The 13,844-nt window shown below is 39.8% G+C and overlaps 1 protein-coding gene across 1 annotated transcript; it reads right to left on the bottom strand.

Moving 5' to 3' along the window:
- Positions 1 to 4,070: 4,070 nt before the first annotated feature.
- LOC110924905 (cell surface glycoprotein 1-like) lies at positions 4,071 to 4,985 on the bottom strand. The gene has a single exon (XM_022168879.1). The coding sequence runs from the start codon at positions 4,983 to 4,985 to the stop codon at positions 4,071 to 4,073; it is 915 nt and encodes a 304-aa protein (XP_022024571.1).
- Between the last annotated feature and the right edge of the window lie 8,859 nt (positions 4,986 to 13,844).

Raw genomic sequence — 13,844 nt, 5'->3', positions numbered from 1 at the left:
TGTTTCTTTCCTTAAGTGCTTCTTTCTGCGCGGCACGAATACGCAGAGGAAGATCTGTTTGGATAATCATCTCCAAAGCCCTAACCCTTATGGGCTTGATCCTTTCCTTTCGACTTAGGGCATCGGCGACCACATTCGCCTTCCCTGGATGGTACTTTATCTCGCAGTCGTAATCATTTAGCAACTCGACCCAACGTCTTTGCCTCATATTCAACTCTTTCTGGTCGAATATGTGTTGTAGGCTCTTATGATCTGTAAAAATTGTACATTTCGTACCATATAGGTAGTGTCTCCAGATCTTTAAAGCAAATACCACTGCGCCGAGTTCCAAATCATGTGTGGTATAATTCTTTTCATGCACTTTCAATTGGCGGGACGCGTAAGCTATAACCTTCTGGCGTTGCATCAACACGCAACCCAAGCCTTGACGCGAGGCGTCACAGTATACCACAAAATCGTCAGTACCTTCCGGTAGTGCTAAGATTGGCGCATTACAAAGCTTATCTTTCAATGGCCGGAACGCTTCTTCCTGTTTGATTCCCCAATCAAACTTCTTATCTTTTTGCTTAAGGAGTGTCAGTGGTTGAGCGATTTTTGAAAAGTCCTCAATGAACCTTCGATAGTAGCCAGCCAAACCCAAGAATTGTCGAATCTCGGTTGGCGTCTTTGGCGTCTCCCAATTCTTGATCACTTCGACTTTAGTGGGATCCACATGAATTCCATCTCCATTTACCACATGTCCAAGGAATTGGACTTCACGTAGCCAAAACTCGCACTTAGAGAACTTGGCATACAACTGTTCCTTTTTCAGCAGTTCTAGAATTGCTCTTAGATGCTGTTCGTGCTCAGCCTTCGTCTTTGAATAAATCAAAATGTCGTCGATAAACACAATCACGAACTTATCCAGGTACGGCTTACAAACTCTATTCATTAGGTCCATAAAAACAGCAGGTGCGTTTGTCAACCCAAACGGCATAACTAGGAACTCGTAGTGTCCATAGCGAGTTCTGAAGGCTGTCTTCGGGATACTCTCCTCTTGTATCCTTAGCTGATGGTATCCAGATCGCAAATCGATCTTTGAATAAAAGCTTGAACCTTGGAGCTGATCGAATAAATCATCGATTCTTGGCAGAGGTTATCTATTCTTGATCGTCAGCTTATTCAACTCCCGGTAGTCGATGCACATACGAAAACTACCATCCTTCTTCTTGACAAACAGGACCGGAGCTCCCCAAGGTGAGAAGCTTGGTCTGATGAATCCTTTGTCTAGCAACTCTTGAAGTTGTGTCGACAATTCCTGCATTTCTGAAGGTGCAAGTCTGTAAGGTGCCCTAGCTACAGGCGCGGCGCCTGGAACTAAGTCAATACGGAACTCCACTTGCCTCTGAGGTGGAAATCCTGGCAAGTCTTCAGGAAAGACTTCAGGATATTCCCTCACAACAGGGATGTCTTCGATCTTTGGTTCAGCGGCTTTCTTATCTACAATGTGTGCCAGTAAGGTAGCACATCCCTTCTGTAAACACTTTCGGGCTTTCAGGCAGCTGATGATTCTTAAAGGTGTATCACGTTTTTTTTCTCCATGAACCACAATTGTTTCACCATCTTCGGTTAGGATGTGAACGACCTTTTCGTGACAAACAATCTCTGCCTTGTTGCTCGATAACCAATCCATCCCTACTACCACGTCGAAGCTCCCCAGCTGGACTGGTAGTAGATCCAAAGCAAACTCACGTTCTCCCAACTCGATTACACAACCTCTGACCACTTCATTAGCTTCTACTAACTTTCCATTAGCCAATTCGATCGAGTACGGAATATCTAATTTACTAGCAGCTAACCCAAGCATATTCTTAAATTCTAATGATACGAAGCTATAATCGGCACCAGTGTCAAATAAAACGGATGCAAAGCGTTGGTTTATAGGGAACGTACCGGTAACATCCTCAGGATCATGGCGCGCTTCCTTTGCTTCGATGTTGATCCTTTTCCCATGGACTTGATTCAGCTTTGGGCATTCCCTCTTGAAGTGCCCAACGTCTCCATAATTAAAACATCCTGGTACTCGACCATTCCCATTTCCTCTTCCATTTCCACTTTGGTGGTTGCCATTGCTCCCTCCTTGTCTGGGACTCTTCGTCCCACAGGCATCCTTGTGGTGTCCCTTTCTATCGCACCTATCGCACTTACGCTTCCGACATCCACATTCGTGGTGATACTTGCACCCATCACGTCTTGGCTTAGTTTCTGAGTAAATCTTAACATCGACTTGTTTGTTGTTAGGGCAATTTTTCTTGAAGTGCTGTTTGTCTCCGCAGTCAAAGCAACCTCGAACAGACCTTTGGTCATCATTATTATTCGTTCGGGTATCTTCAGTGAGTTTCCTTTTGTTCTTTCCGGTTGACTCTACTGGTGTCTCTTTCTTCCAGTCCGGGCTTGTAGGCTTTTCTAGTCTAAGCGCTTCCGTAGCGGGTGCCATACCCATCTTACTTGTTGCCATAGTTGTTGGTGGTGTTGTTGCTGTCATCAAGCTAATGACTTGAGGCGCCAATCCCCAAATGAGTTGTCCCAATTTCTTCAATTCTGGTTCCACCAAGTACGGAACCATGCGAAACAAATCATGAAGTCTTTGTATGTACTCCGACACCTTTGGGCCTTCCATTATCAGGCTCTGGAATTCACCTTCCAACTTCTGGGTTTCCGTCTGGGAGCAATATTTCTCATGCATCATTCCTTTCAGCTCACCCCATGTTAACGCATAGGCGGCAGTTAGGCCCTTTATTTGAACCTGAAGATTCCACCATATTCGAGCTCCATCTTGGAACAACTCAGAAACGTAGGGGACCTGTTGTTCTGGCATACAACCGCTCATTCGAAAAATGGATTCCATACTTTCGATCCACTTTACAAAAGCTATGGCACCTCCAGTGCCGCCGAACTTCGGAGGCTTGTAGCTGAGGAAGTGCCAATGGGTACAGCCCTGAGGTGGGTTGTTATGGCCGTTGTTGTTGGAATTACTCCCGCTAGTTCCTCCTTGAGAGGCTGCGTATTGCACAATGGCGGCCGCGATGACCTGCTGAAGTTATGCCTCGTTGGTAGGCATGCGTGCTTGGCATCTCAGTGGCATCTTCTAAAAGATGGTTCACATTGGTCAGGTCATAGTAAAGTGTACGTATATAACGATAGTAGTAATACATAACATCTCATGTTAAAACAAACCAATCACATAACATCCCATGTTATAGATAAATCAATCACACAACATCTCATGTTATAGAACATAAATAATCAATCAAACATCACATGTGATGAGAATACTGTGATTGCATTGCCATAAATCGAGACCACAAAGTAAAGTTTACAAGTACAATATATGTACCATACACATCAACGACTAAGGGCTACATCACCCTAGTCCAAAATATCAAATCAATGTCAACAATATCCCATATACATAACAACAAAAGTCATGATCAATATGCAGTCTCCAAAAGCTGTGCAGTCTGTGCAATCGCCGTCTTCTCAACAAAAGTCCACCCGTGCTGTACAAAATAGCCCTACGTTGATGGCGGTGGAGGAGGGGGGAAATGAGAATAGAACAGTCGGCGCATGTGAAGCCAATCCTCCTCCATGGCTCGGTGAGAGCGTAATAAGTAAGCTATCTGCTGCTCCTGAGTCCAAAATCGAGCAGCAGAATCCGGAGATAACGGTCGAGGGGGACGTGATATCGCAGGATGAGGAGGGTACTGGCATGGGGGTCGCTGAGCTCTCTCGAGCTCCTGCACGCGACGAGTAAGTGCCTCCTGCTGGATCATGAATGACCTGAGAATGTCCTCTACAGAATAACCCATGTGAAAAGGATGACAGGGATCGGATGGTGGCATGATGGGTGGTGATGTCCAAAGAAAAGGCTCACTAGCTGGAGCAAAAGGTGGCACAGTAAACGGTGCAACAGGGGGAACAGCAGTATGATGAGGGATCTGTGGTACGAACTGATCTCCTCCAGTCAGAAAAGGTGCATGGCCGAAAGGCTGACGAGAAGAGCCCTCTCCAGGACGTGGCGGAGGGATCTCCTAGAGAAATGTGATGGGCAGGTCTGTACGGTGAGCATCAGCAGTGTGGGTGGGGAACAAGGGTGCATCAAAAGGAGCTGAAGTAGGTGCTGAAACAGGTGTAACTGGTACCACAAAAGGTGGAAAATCATCATCATCCACTATCCACCCATTCCGGGTGAGCGCATAACGGGGGTCAACATGAGTCGCAAAGAGTGCATGGTCAGGCTCTAGAGGCACCGGGTCAGGAAAAGGAGCAACAACAACAGGATCAGCGGGTATATCAGCAATGTGAGGGGCATCAACCTGAACATCAACAACATGCTCATCCTCCAATAGTGGAACAACAATAGGGTGATCATCGATAGGTACATCAGCAATCAAAGGATCAACAATGGGTATATCTGCATGAATAGGGTCATGCTCGAACACGGGATCTGGAGCAACTACTGGCTCGGGGGCCACAGCAGGCTCCGGGTCGTCAAACTCCATCTCGAAGTCTGCAGGGTCAGCAAACGCAGGGTCAACAGGATCAACTGGGTCCTCTATGGGCTGATCTAGGTGTATAAAGTCAATGTCCTGGTCTGGATCGAACCCAGGTGGGAAGACGGGGTCGGAATCCTCATCAATGTCGTGATCAATAACAAAACTCGGAGCAGGGGCAGGTGCAGCAGATGACGCCCTATCGGGGTCTGAATCATGCGAGTAGTGCTGCGCGCCCTGCGCGTGTGATGGTGCCGATGCCACAGACTCGAAAGAGTCTGGGACAGGTGAATGGGCAGGTGATTCCTCAGCAGGAGCATCTGCGAGAAGCAAGAGATCATCGGCAGCTATAAGGGCCTCGCCCTCAACGTCATCCTCCAGTGGCTCCTCGTCAAACAAATCGATGTCATCATCAGCGACTATGTCAAGAGGCATATCAATAACATGGTACATGGCAAGGGCTATCGGAGCAGGGATCTCCACAAGCGGCAAATCCCCAGCGATGGGGCCATCAGCGGGCTCAATCACGGCATCGGGTAGTGCAAACGGCTGGAAATCGTCGCCGTCTGTACTGGTGGTGTCCGAAGTGTACACCTCTCGCTATGATGACCCCCGGTCGTCTGATACAATGTGTATAGGGTCAGTGGTGTCCGACCCTCCTGTGTCGGATGAATCCATAGTGTCTGTAACACAAACACAAATATGCACAAATAATCAATCACATAATCAGATAAGCACATTAGTCACCAATAAGCAATCAGATAATTCTCCTAGTCCCACTAGCCTCCCAGCCTCTCAGACTGAATCTCCTAGTCTCTCAAACTACCTTTCCAGCCTCTCGGACTGTTCTTCCTAGTCCCACTAGCCTACTTCCTCAGCCTCTCAGACTGAGCCTCAGCCTCCCAGACCGAGCCTCAGCCTCCCAGACTGAGCCATAACTAATAACTAAAATGTGCTCAACTTTTGTTTGTAAAAACGTTTTGGATCTGGACTTAAGTGGTATGCAATGTAAAAATGTTTTCGTGAGAGCCCTAGTGATCATAGTCTAGACTCGAGAAAGAATCCTAGTTCGCTATGATCAGAGCTCTGATACCAAGTTGTCACACCCTGGCTTTGCGGAAGCGCGAGTTTATTTGGTGTGACTTCTTAATACCATAGCTTAATCATAACATAGCTATATGCAAGTAAAACCATGCAGAATCATCCATTAAAGTCTTAAAAACAAAAGTAACCACATTGTCTCAAAGTGTTGACACATGCAACGGAAATTACAACCTACCAAATGAAAACATTGTTCTTAAGACACAACCACAACTTTAAAATAAACACCGTTTAAGACTTGCGACTCGTCCAGGTAAAAGTCGCAATCCCTAAACGTGGATGATCCCGTGACTCTATCGCAGCGCGAAAACGTAGCATACCGTGCCAGAATCCTTAGTTCCCTGAAATACATGTAAGTTGGAAAAATCAACAAAATTGTTGAGCGAGTTCATGTGTAGTGAGTAAATAAAACCTTTGTATGTATAAAAACCCTGGTATGTAGCAAATAAAGAAAAAGAGATCATCAATGGTTTGCAAGGCCATTGATATGTGTGATGTGCAGTAGGAAGACTCAAACCTAGCGGATTTTGCGTTGGGCACAAAGTCACCCCGAGGTCCGTTCTGCTGGGCCTGGGGCTGGACTCGCTACACCCAGATAGATCTACCGCTACTGTCCCTCGGTCCTACTCTGAGGATTAATGGCCTTCAGTTCACGCCTACCCACTCACATGATCTAAGTAGTAACCCTCCTTACGCTAATCATACCATGTGTAAAGTACTCGTAAACATAGTAACATGTATTTCACCCCCGCAGTTTAGAAAACTGAAAACAGTTAAGAGAAAAGGGGGACATGAACTCACCGAAGCGCGTCTCTAAAAAGTATCTCCCAGAAAATCTGCTGTGCGACGACCTACACGTACTAACTTCTATTAGACGGACGGCCGTACCTTAGTTTAAGGTTTAAGTTTTTGGGAAATAGTTAGACAACTATTTCGTGATTACACTTCGTAATTAGTTGGTAAATATCTTCCTTCCCAAGGATGGGGGTTTTAATACATGTGCGTTCGTATAACTTCGAAATATATTATTAAGTCTCACTTATAATATATTATAAATCTTTCTCCAAAATATAAATATTTTTCCCAAAAATATTATATTTTATTACATATAATTTTCCCAAAATAATTTCCTTGTCAAAATACACACTTATGAGTATTTTCTGAAAATGCGTAAGTTACGGATAAAGATCGGGTGGTAATAATAATACCGTTGTAACTTAATATTTATTGTGAGGGCGTTAGAATTATTTTGGAGTCGTTAATATTCAGTAATATTATTTTTACCCTAAAAATAATATTTACGTAGTTTAAAAATAATCATAAAAATTTACACAAGTGTTGTTATGAAAATATATATTAAATATATATTTTAGCAAGTTTTATTTTGTGAAAATCCCACCTCCGACACTTGGAAGTTTTGTAATAAAAATCGTGGTGAAAGTTATATTTTGAAAACAAGTTAAAAATTATATTCATAACACTTGTGATAAAATATTTACAAGTGTTAGATTTTTGAAAAAATTTCGCCAGAGTTTCCCCTGGTGGCCACGCTTTCAAGCGTATAATTTTCTTTTATAAATTCAAACAACAACTTTCCCAACATTAACCAACAATGTTTCAACATCAACATAGTCAAAATAGATATAAATCGCAAAACACATGAACTTGTGGTTTGTGTAAGATATGTAGTAACTTTCCCCATATTTTTAGTAGATCTTTTTATAAAATCGGTTTCTTGCGAATCTTGTTTTTAAAGAAGATACACTTTTACAACTTCTTGTCAAAATTTACAAAAATAATTCTTTGTTAAAACTTTTTGTTACACAAGTGTCTACACACTTGTTTGTTCACAAAACACCTTTAGTTTAGGAAAGATCCGGCTTTAAAAATATGATTTCTTTTGACACTTGGTTCTTCGAAAATACCACTTGTAGATCTTTAGATCTACTAGTTTGGAACTCCATTTCATAAGAAAAATTACACAAGTGCATGTTTACATGTAGTAGTGTTCTTCATCTAACCATTTTCATACTTAAACATACACTATGTCATGTTCCATGAACATGGCTTAGCTGGGTTAGACGACGATCCGAACTATTACTAGCATAGAACAACACTAGATAATCATAATAAAACTAGTTTCAAAAGTTTTACACTAACATTCATTCATTAACCACCATGTTTATTATTTTAGTAGACTTTTAGTAAGTGATCTTGTATGTTCATGATTTTCAACCGACAAAGTTCATATTAACCACTTTAGAATAGATCAAGAAGGTGTTTAGAGTCACTTACTACTAGCTCGAGGCTAGGGAAGAAACTAGTCGAAAAACGGGTGGTTAAAAGCAACGTAGGGAGGTCCTCGACAATCCGCAAGCACCAGGCTTCCTCGTACGCGATCCTTCACACTTGTATATGCTTGGAATTACTTGAATGAAATCAAAAAATGGTTGGAGGTGGGGCTTGGTTCTCGGCCGAGAGGTTCAAGAGAAGAGAGAGAGGTGATTTTGTGTTTAGTGTGGTAATGAGTGAATGTAAGTGTCATGTGGTTATATTTATAGACCATGTTAAGTCTTTATCCACTAAACAACATGTTTTCAAGATATTAAGCACCAAGATTAAAATAATCCATCAAGGACAATGTGTGTCCCCTTGGTGGTGACCGATCCGTTACTATGGGGGGGGAACCAGTTCGATTTCAACTAAGTATTTAGGATATAGTTATGTTAGAATTAGGAGGTTAAACCGATTACTAGTGTGTTACGTTGTGTAACGGGTGTTAGGGTATTCGGGGACCCTAACTGGCTCAGAAAAAAGAAAACAATGTCAATGACAATATTTTTGTGTTCCGGGTAAAGTCCGGTTGTTCAGTTGGATACTGATCCGTTAAAGTGCTTAACAAAGCTTTAAAGTGTCGTTATTATTATTTTTAGTGACACGAAAAATTCCCGACACTTTGGAAAGTGTCTAGTATTATTTTCCCATGTTTTTGCACTTTACTAGTTGTATTAAAAGCTGGATTTTTTGTGATAAAGTGCAGGATTTGTGTTTAAATCATATTTTAGGCACATCCGGTCACTATAATTATCACCTAGTGACGCAGTTCTACAACCCTCATTTCCCTACACTCTCTACTAGCGTAGTAAACTATTCCCGATTCATACAGGCCTTAGAGGCAGTACCTGCCTGGTGCTGGCTATGTCAGCACGTTTACTGGGTTATCTGTTTATTGTGCTACTGTGCTTTTGTGCATCATGTTTGTCACTAAAGTTCTGTATGTAAATAACGGAGTGACAGTTAATAAAGTTTGATGCAAGTATGTGTATGTATCGGTATTCAAGTAGCAGTTTATCCAAAATTTTCAACAAGCACAGTAATTATGCAGTAATTAAATAGTAATTAATTCGTACGGATACCTGGTTTGGTGAGGGTTGTCACACAAAAGCTTTTAATACCGGAATATCATCGACGTCTAATCTAACCAAATTTTTGAGAAAAGATTTTTGTTTTTAATAAATAAAAATAAAGAAACTAAATTAATAAACGAAAAGATAGACAAGATAGAATCACTTGGATCCGACTTGTCATTTATGTATCCTTTGATGATTTCCGCGTTTTGGGTTTTTTAAGAGATTATCTTAGTTATAGTAGCATATCCCTTTTTTGGAGGCAACGCTACCCTCAACCATATTGGTCTGAGTCAGCAGGGATACAGTCCCGCAAGGCCAGATTATTGAATGATAATTAAGTAAGTTATTAATGCAAAATGTGGCATGCCCCTCTTTTGGAGGCAAAGCTACCCTCGACCATATTGGTCTGAGTCAGCAGGGTCACAGTCCCGCAAGGCCGGTTTAAAGTTTTAATTGTAGTTTATTTATAAGGGATTCAAGCGGTTCTTACTTCCCCCGATTTGATGCTATCTGCCTCAAGGGATGTCCTAATAAGCTTGAATGAAGTCCTCATAGGATCTATACACTGAACGAGGCAAAAACTTTACCCAACCACCCTTCTAACCCCCTTCCAGACAGTTAACGCGCTTTCTATAGACCGTAAAGACACGAATTTGCGAATCAACAAAACGTGAAGAAATGATTGAATAAAGTTCACTTTCAATATAAAAATTAGTTATTAAAGTCATTAATACAAACCCAAATGAAAAGATACCAAAGCTAGGAAATCAAAAGTAATATATAAATGATTTTGTCTTCACCAAGTGATGTAAGGGATTAGCCAAACATGGCCTTTGTTTGACAAAAACTCTTATTGTCGATCTTGGATCTCAAGACTACTACACACACTCTAAAAGTGGATGATGGATGAAAGTGGTGGATGATGGCGGTAGTGGTGGTGGAGTGGTGACAGATGTGAGAGAAGTGGTTTGCCAAGGGACAAGTGAGCCAAACACCTCCTTTAATAACTGAAAATAGTAGGTTCACACGGCCGCGTGCATGGTAGGCACGACCCCGTGTCCTTCTCCTTCTCTGTCTTCATTTAATGTTGTTGTCAGCCCATCTGCACACACGACCTCGTGTGTCATCGGCACGACCCCGTGGCCCCTGTACTTGCTGTACGAACCCAGATTTGCAAATCTGAGAGTTGACCATGGCCCGTGTCGAGGAGACACGACCCCGTGTCCCTTGTTGTGTCTATGATTTGTTGAATTTAACAATAGAAATAAGTAAAGATAAAATAAACCAATGTGTCCGTGAGTCTCTAGCCCTGAGGAGCGAGACTAACTGAAGGCGATACCTATCCACCCATAGCCATGGGTAAAGGGTCAGCCAATGGATCCATTATACGCTTGCTTGCTTGCTTGAATAACACAACACTTACAAACTAAATAGACAAGTAACACAATCTAGGCAACGAATTTGCATGCTTGATATTTGAATTAAATGAATATGAGATTTGTGTGACACGTTAATGCACCCCAGAATGTTTTAAAAGTAAAAAGGGGAAAGAGATCTATTCACTGTTTGTGAAGAAAAATTCGACGAACGATACCACGATGGGAACAAATGATACGAATAAGATTACCCTACCATATATATAAATAACAAAATCTAAATATATGGAATAGCATAAGGAGACTAGGAAATTGAGTTCTTTTATTTGGGGACTTTTGTGAAAATATTATTTGACATATAAATTCCTAATAAAAATATAACTGAAATGATTATATAAATGAATATGATTAGGATTATTGTTTCAAGACCTATAAACATAAAATTTTTGTGTAAATATTATTTGATATATAAATTCCTAATAAAAACATTTAACTTAAATGGTTATATTGATGAATGTGACTAGGATTATTGTTTCAAGACCTATAAACATAAAATTATCTATGTTGTTATATTTAAGTCTTAAATTTTTTATACTAAATTTCTAACAAAAACTAATAAATAAATATACAAATTCCCTAACAAATAAATATATAGGTCCATACATGTATAAATAAATATGCATTTTGATAGGAATTATTTAATAAATAATATCATAAAATTATATAAGTTACTATATCATTTTGTGAATACTAATTTTAAATAATTATAATTGGCCATCTAGTTAGTTATACCAACCAGATTATTATAACATTTTATGTGGAACATTATTTTTATCCAACATGGTTATATTTTTGTAACTATAAAATTAGTCATATTTATAAAAAGGATAGAAATAATTTTATAAAACTATTTAATCCTTTCACTAAGAAATAAATTACAAATATATGTGAAATTTGTTCTAAAAATTACACAACTAAATTATCTACTGGAAAATTAGATTATATGGTTGGGATATAATATTTTGATTAATTAGTAATTTTATATGATATGTTAAACTAAAAGAACCCTAGAATCACAATAATCTAAATTCAAATTCACTTCCCCTCTATCATAGAAATTGATAGTGGGCTTTTATAGAGTATGAAAAACTAAGCAAAATGGAATCAAGAATCACCTAAATTGACTGAGAATTGAGGGAGAAATCTTAGAGAGAAGTTATGAGCCCTAGGTTTGATCTTGGCATGAATCCGTTTGGGAGATTATGAATGAGATTTGAGTGTGGAATGATGTAAAAGCTTAGAGGGTTCGAATGGGACCGCTTCTATAAGTTATAGATAAAGAATTTTGAAAACCGATCGTGTTATTGGAGTCTTTAAAGGTGCTTTAATGGTGTTTAAATCAAAATTTATTAGACCATTTAGGATTTGAATTGGATCGATTAAATGGTACACACTCGAGTTCTCCATTATTAGGATCAGTTTAAGACCGAAATGAAGCTAAAACATCGCGTGGAAACGAAAATGGGGTCGGGTGAGGTCGGGTCTGCGTCTGGTAGGAAGAAGGAAGAGAGGGAGACGGAGCGCGTGTGTGTGTGTGTGTGTGAGAGAGAGAGAGAGAGAGAGAGAGAGAAAGCAGGGTGAGTGGGGGACAACGTGTTGGGCTGGATAGGGGTTTGATTTTTGACACTTTTGGCCCTTTAAATTCTAACTACAACTAACAGATGAATCTAACTTGTTACTTTATTTCTTTTATATATTTAACGAAACTAATGTATTTTAGTAGTAAAATTAATATTTTTAACCCATTATTAATTAAATTATTGCATATAAATATCAAAACAATAAATAATAAAAATTCTCATTTTTCATTTATTTCGCTTAAGATCCGGTTTACAATATGAGTCGGGTTTCTAGATTCGTTTTTGGCGGATGTTACATGACTCTTGGAAAGGCTTGATACCTTGCACACACACACATACACATACAAATAGCAAACACGATATCTAGTCTTGATGTAGTGAGATGCATATAAGACCCTATCATACATCTGTATAACGTTTGGTCTACTAGTTTTCCTGTTAAATAAGAGTCCAATGATTTTGATGTGCACATGGATGTGGTGCATGTTTTATAATTTTCTAGATCAAACTTCTTTGGAAGGGTTTTTACATATTTTCTTTGATGTACACAGGTTCTTTTTTCAAGTTGTTTAACTTGTAGACCTAGAAAATATTGTAGTTCACCCATAACACTCATTTCAAATTTTGATGTCATTAAGCTGTGAAATTCTACACAAAGATTTGAATTAGTTGATGCATAGATTATGTAATCAACAAAAATTTGAGCAATGGTTAAATCATTTCCTTACAACTTTAAAAACAATGTTTTATCAATTGTACCCCTTTTGAAGTTATTTGTAGTTAAAAATATGGAAAGAGTTTCATACCATGATCTTGGTGCCTGCTTGAGTCCATACAAAGCTTTATCAAGCTTGTAGATATGGTTGGGATAGTGGGCATCTTCAAAACCAGGGGGTTGACATACATATACCTCTTCATTGATCTTCCCATAGAGAAATGCACATTTGATGCCATTTTGACACACGTTCATCTGATGAGTCACACCAAATCTAGAAACAACCTGATAGCTTCCAATTTGGCCACATGAGAAAAGGTCGCATCATAATCAATCTCTTCTTCCTGCCTTAATCCCTGAACCACTAGCCTTGCCTTGTTCTTCACAACTATTCCCCTTTCATTAGTCTTATTTTTTAATACCCGTTTAGAGCCAGTAGGGTATCTCCCTTCAGGCAGAGGAACTAGTTGCCAGACTTATTGTCTCTTGAACTGGAGCAACTCTTGTTGCATAGCCTCCACCAAACTATTGTCCTTCAAAGCATCTTGATAAGTCATAGGTTCATCCATTGAAAGCGAACCTGCAAACAAACAAATGTTTGCTGTTTGACTTCTTATCAAAACTCCTTTACTCATGTCCCCTATTATTTGTTCTGGAGGGTGAAATTTCAAGAAAGGATGTCCCCTGACAAATGGAATAATATCAATGATAGTATTGGAAGATCTACGTTTAGATTGGTTGTTTGAACAAGCTTAAGGTGAATTAGAATATTGAGGTGGTGGAAGGATTGGACTAAGAGGTCAGCAAAAGTGTTTGTCTGCTTCTTTTGAGACACTAGTAGTTTGTACTTCATAACTGTTGGAGGGTGAAAGTTCATATGAACCTTCAAAAAGTGCTAGAACAACTGTTTCAAAGTCGAAGCTCACTTCAACACTTTGTTCTTTATCCTTTGCTGATGATAATGATGGTATAAAAACACATGTTCTGTTATATGTTGGTGCGGCCTCAACACTTTGATTAACACTAGAAACTACTGGATCAATTCTTGATTCAAACTTTAAAATTTCTAG

This window comes from Helianthus annuus, chromosome 17 (genome assembly GCF_002127325.2).
Source record: "Helianthus annuus cultivar XRQ/B chromosome 17, HanXRQr2.0-SUNRISE, whole genome shotgun sequence".
Lineage (NCBI taxonomy): Eukaryota > Viridiplantae > Streptophyta > Magnoliopsida > Asterales > Asteraceae > Helianthus > Helianthus annuus.
This window is presented reverse-complemented; position numbering and strand designations above follow the sequence as displayed.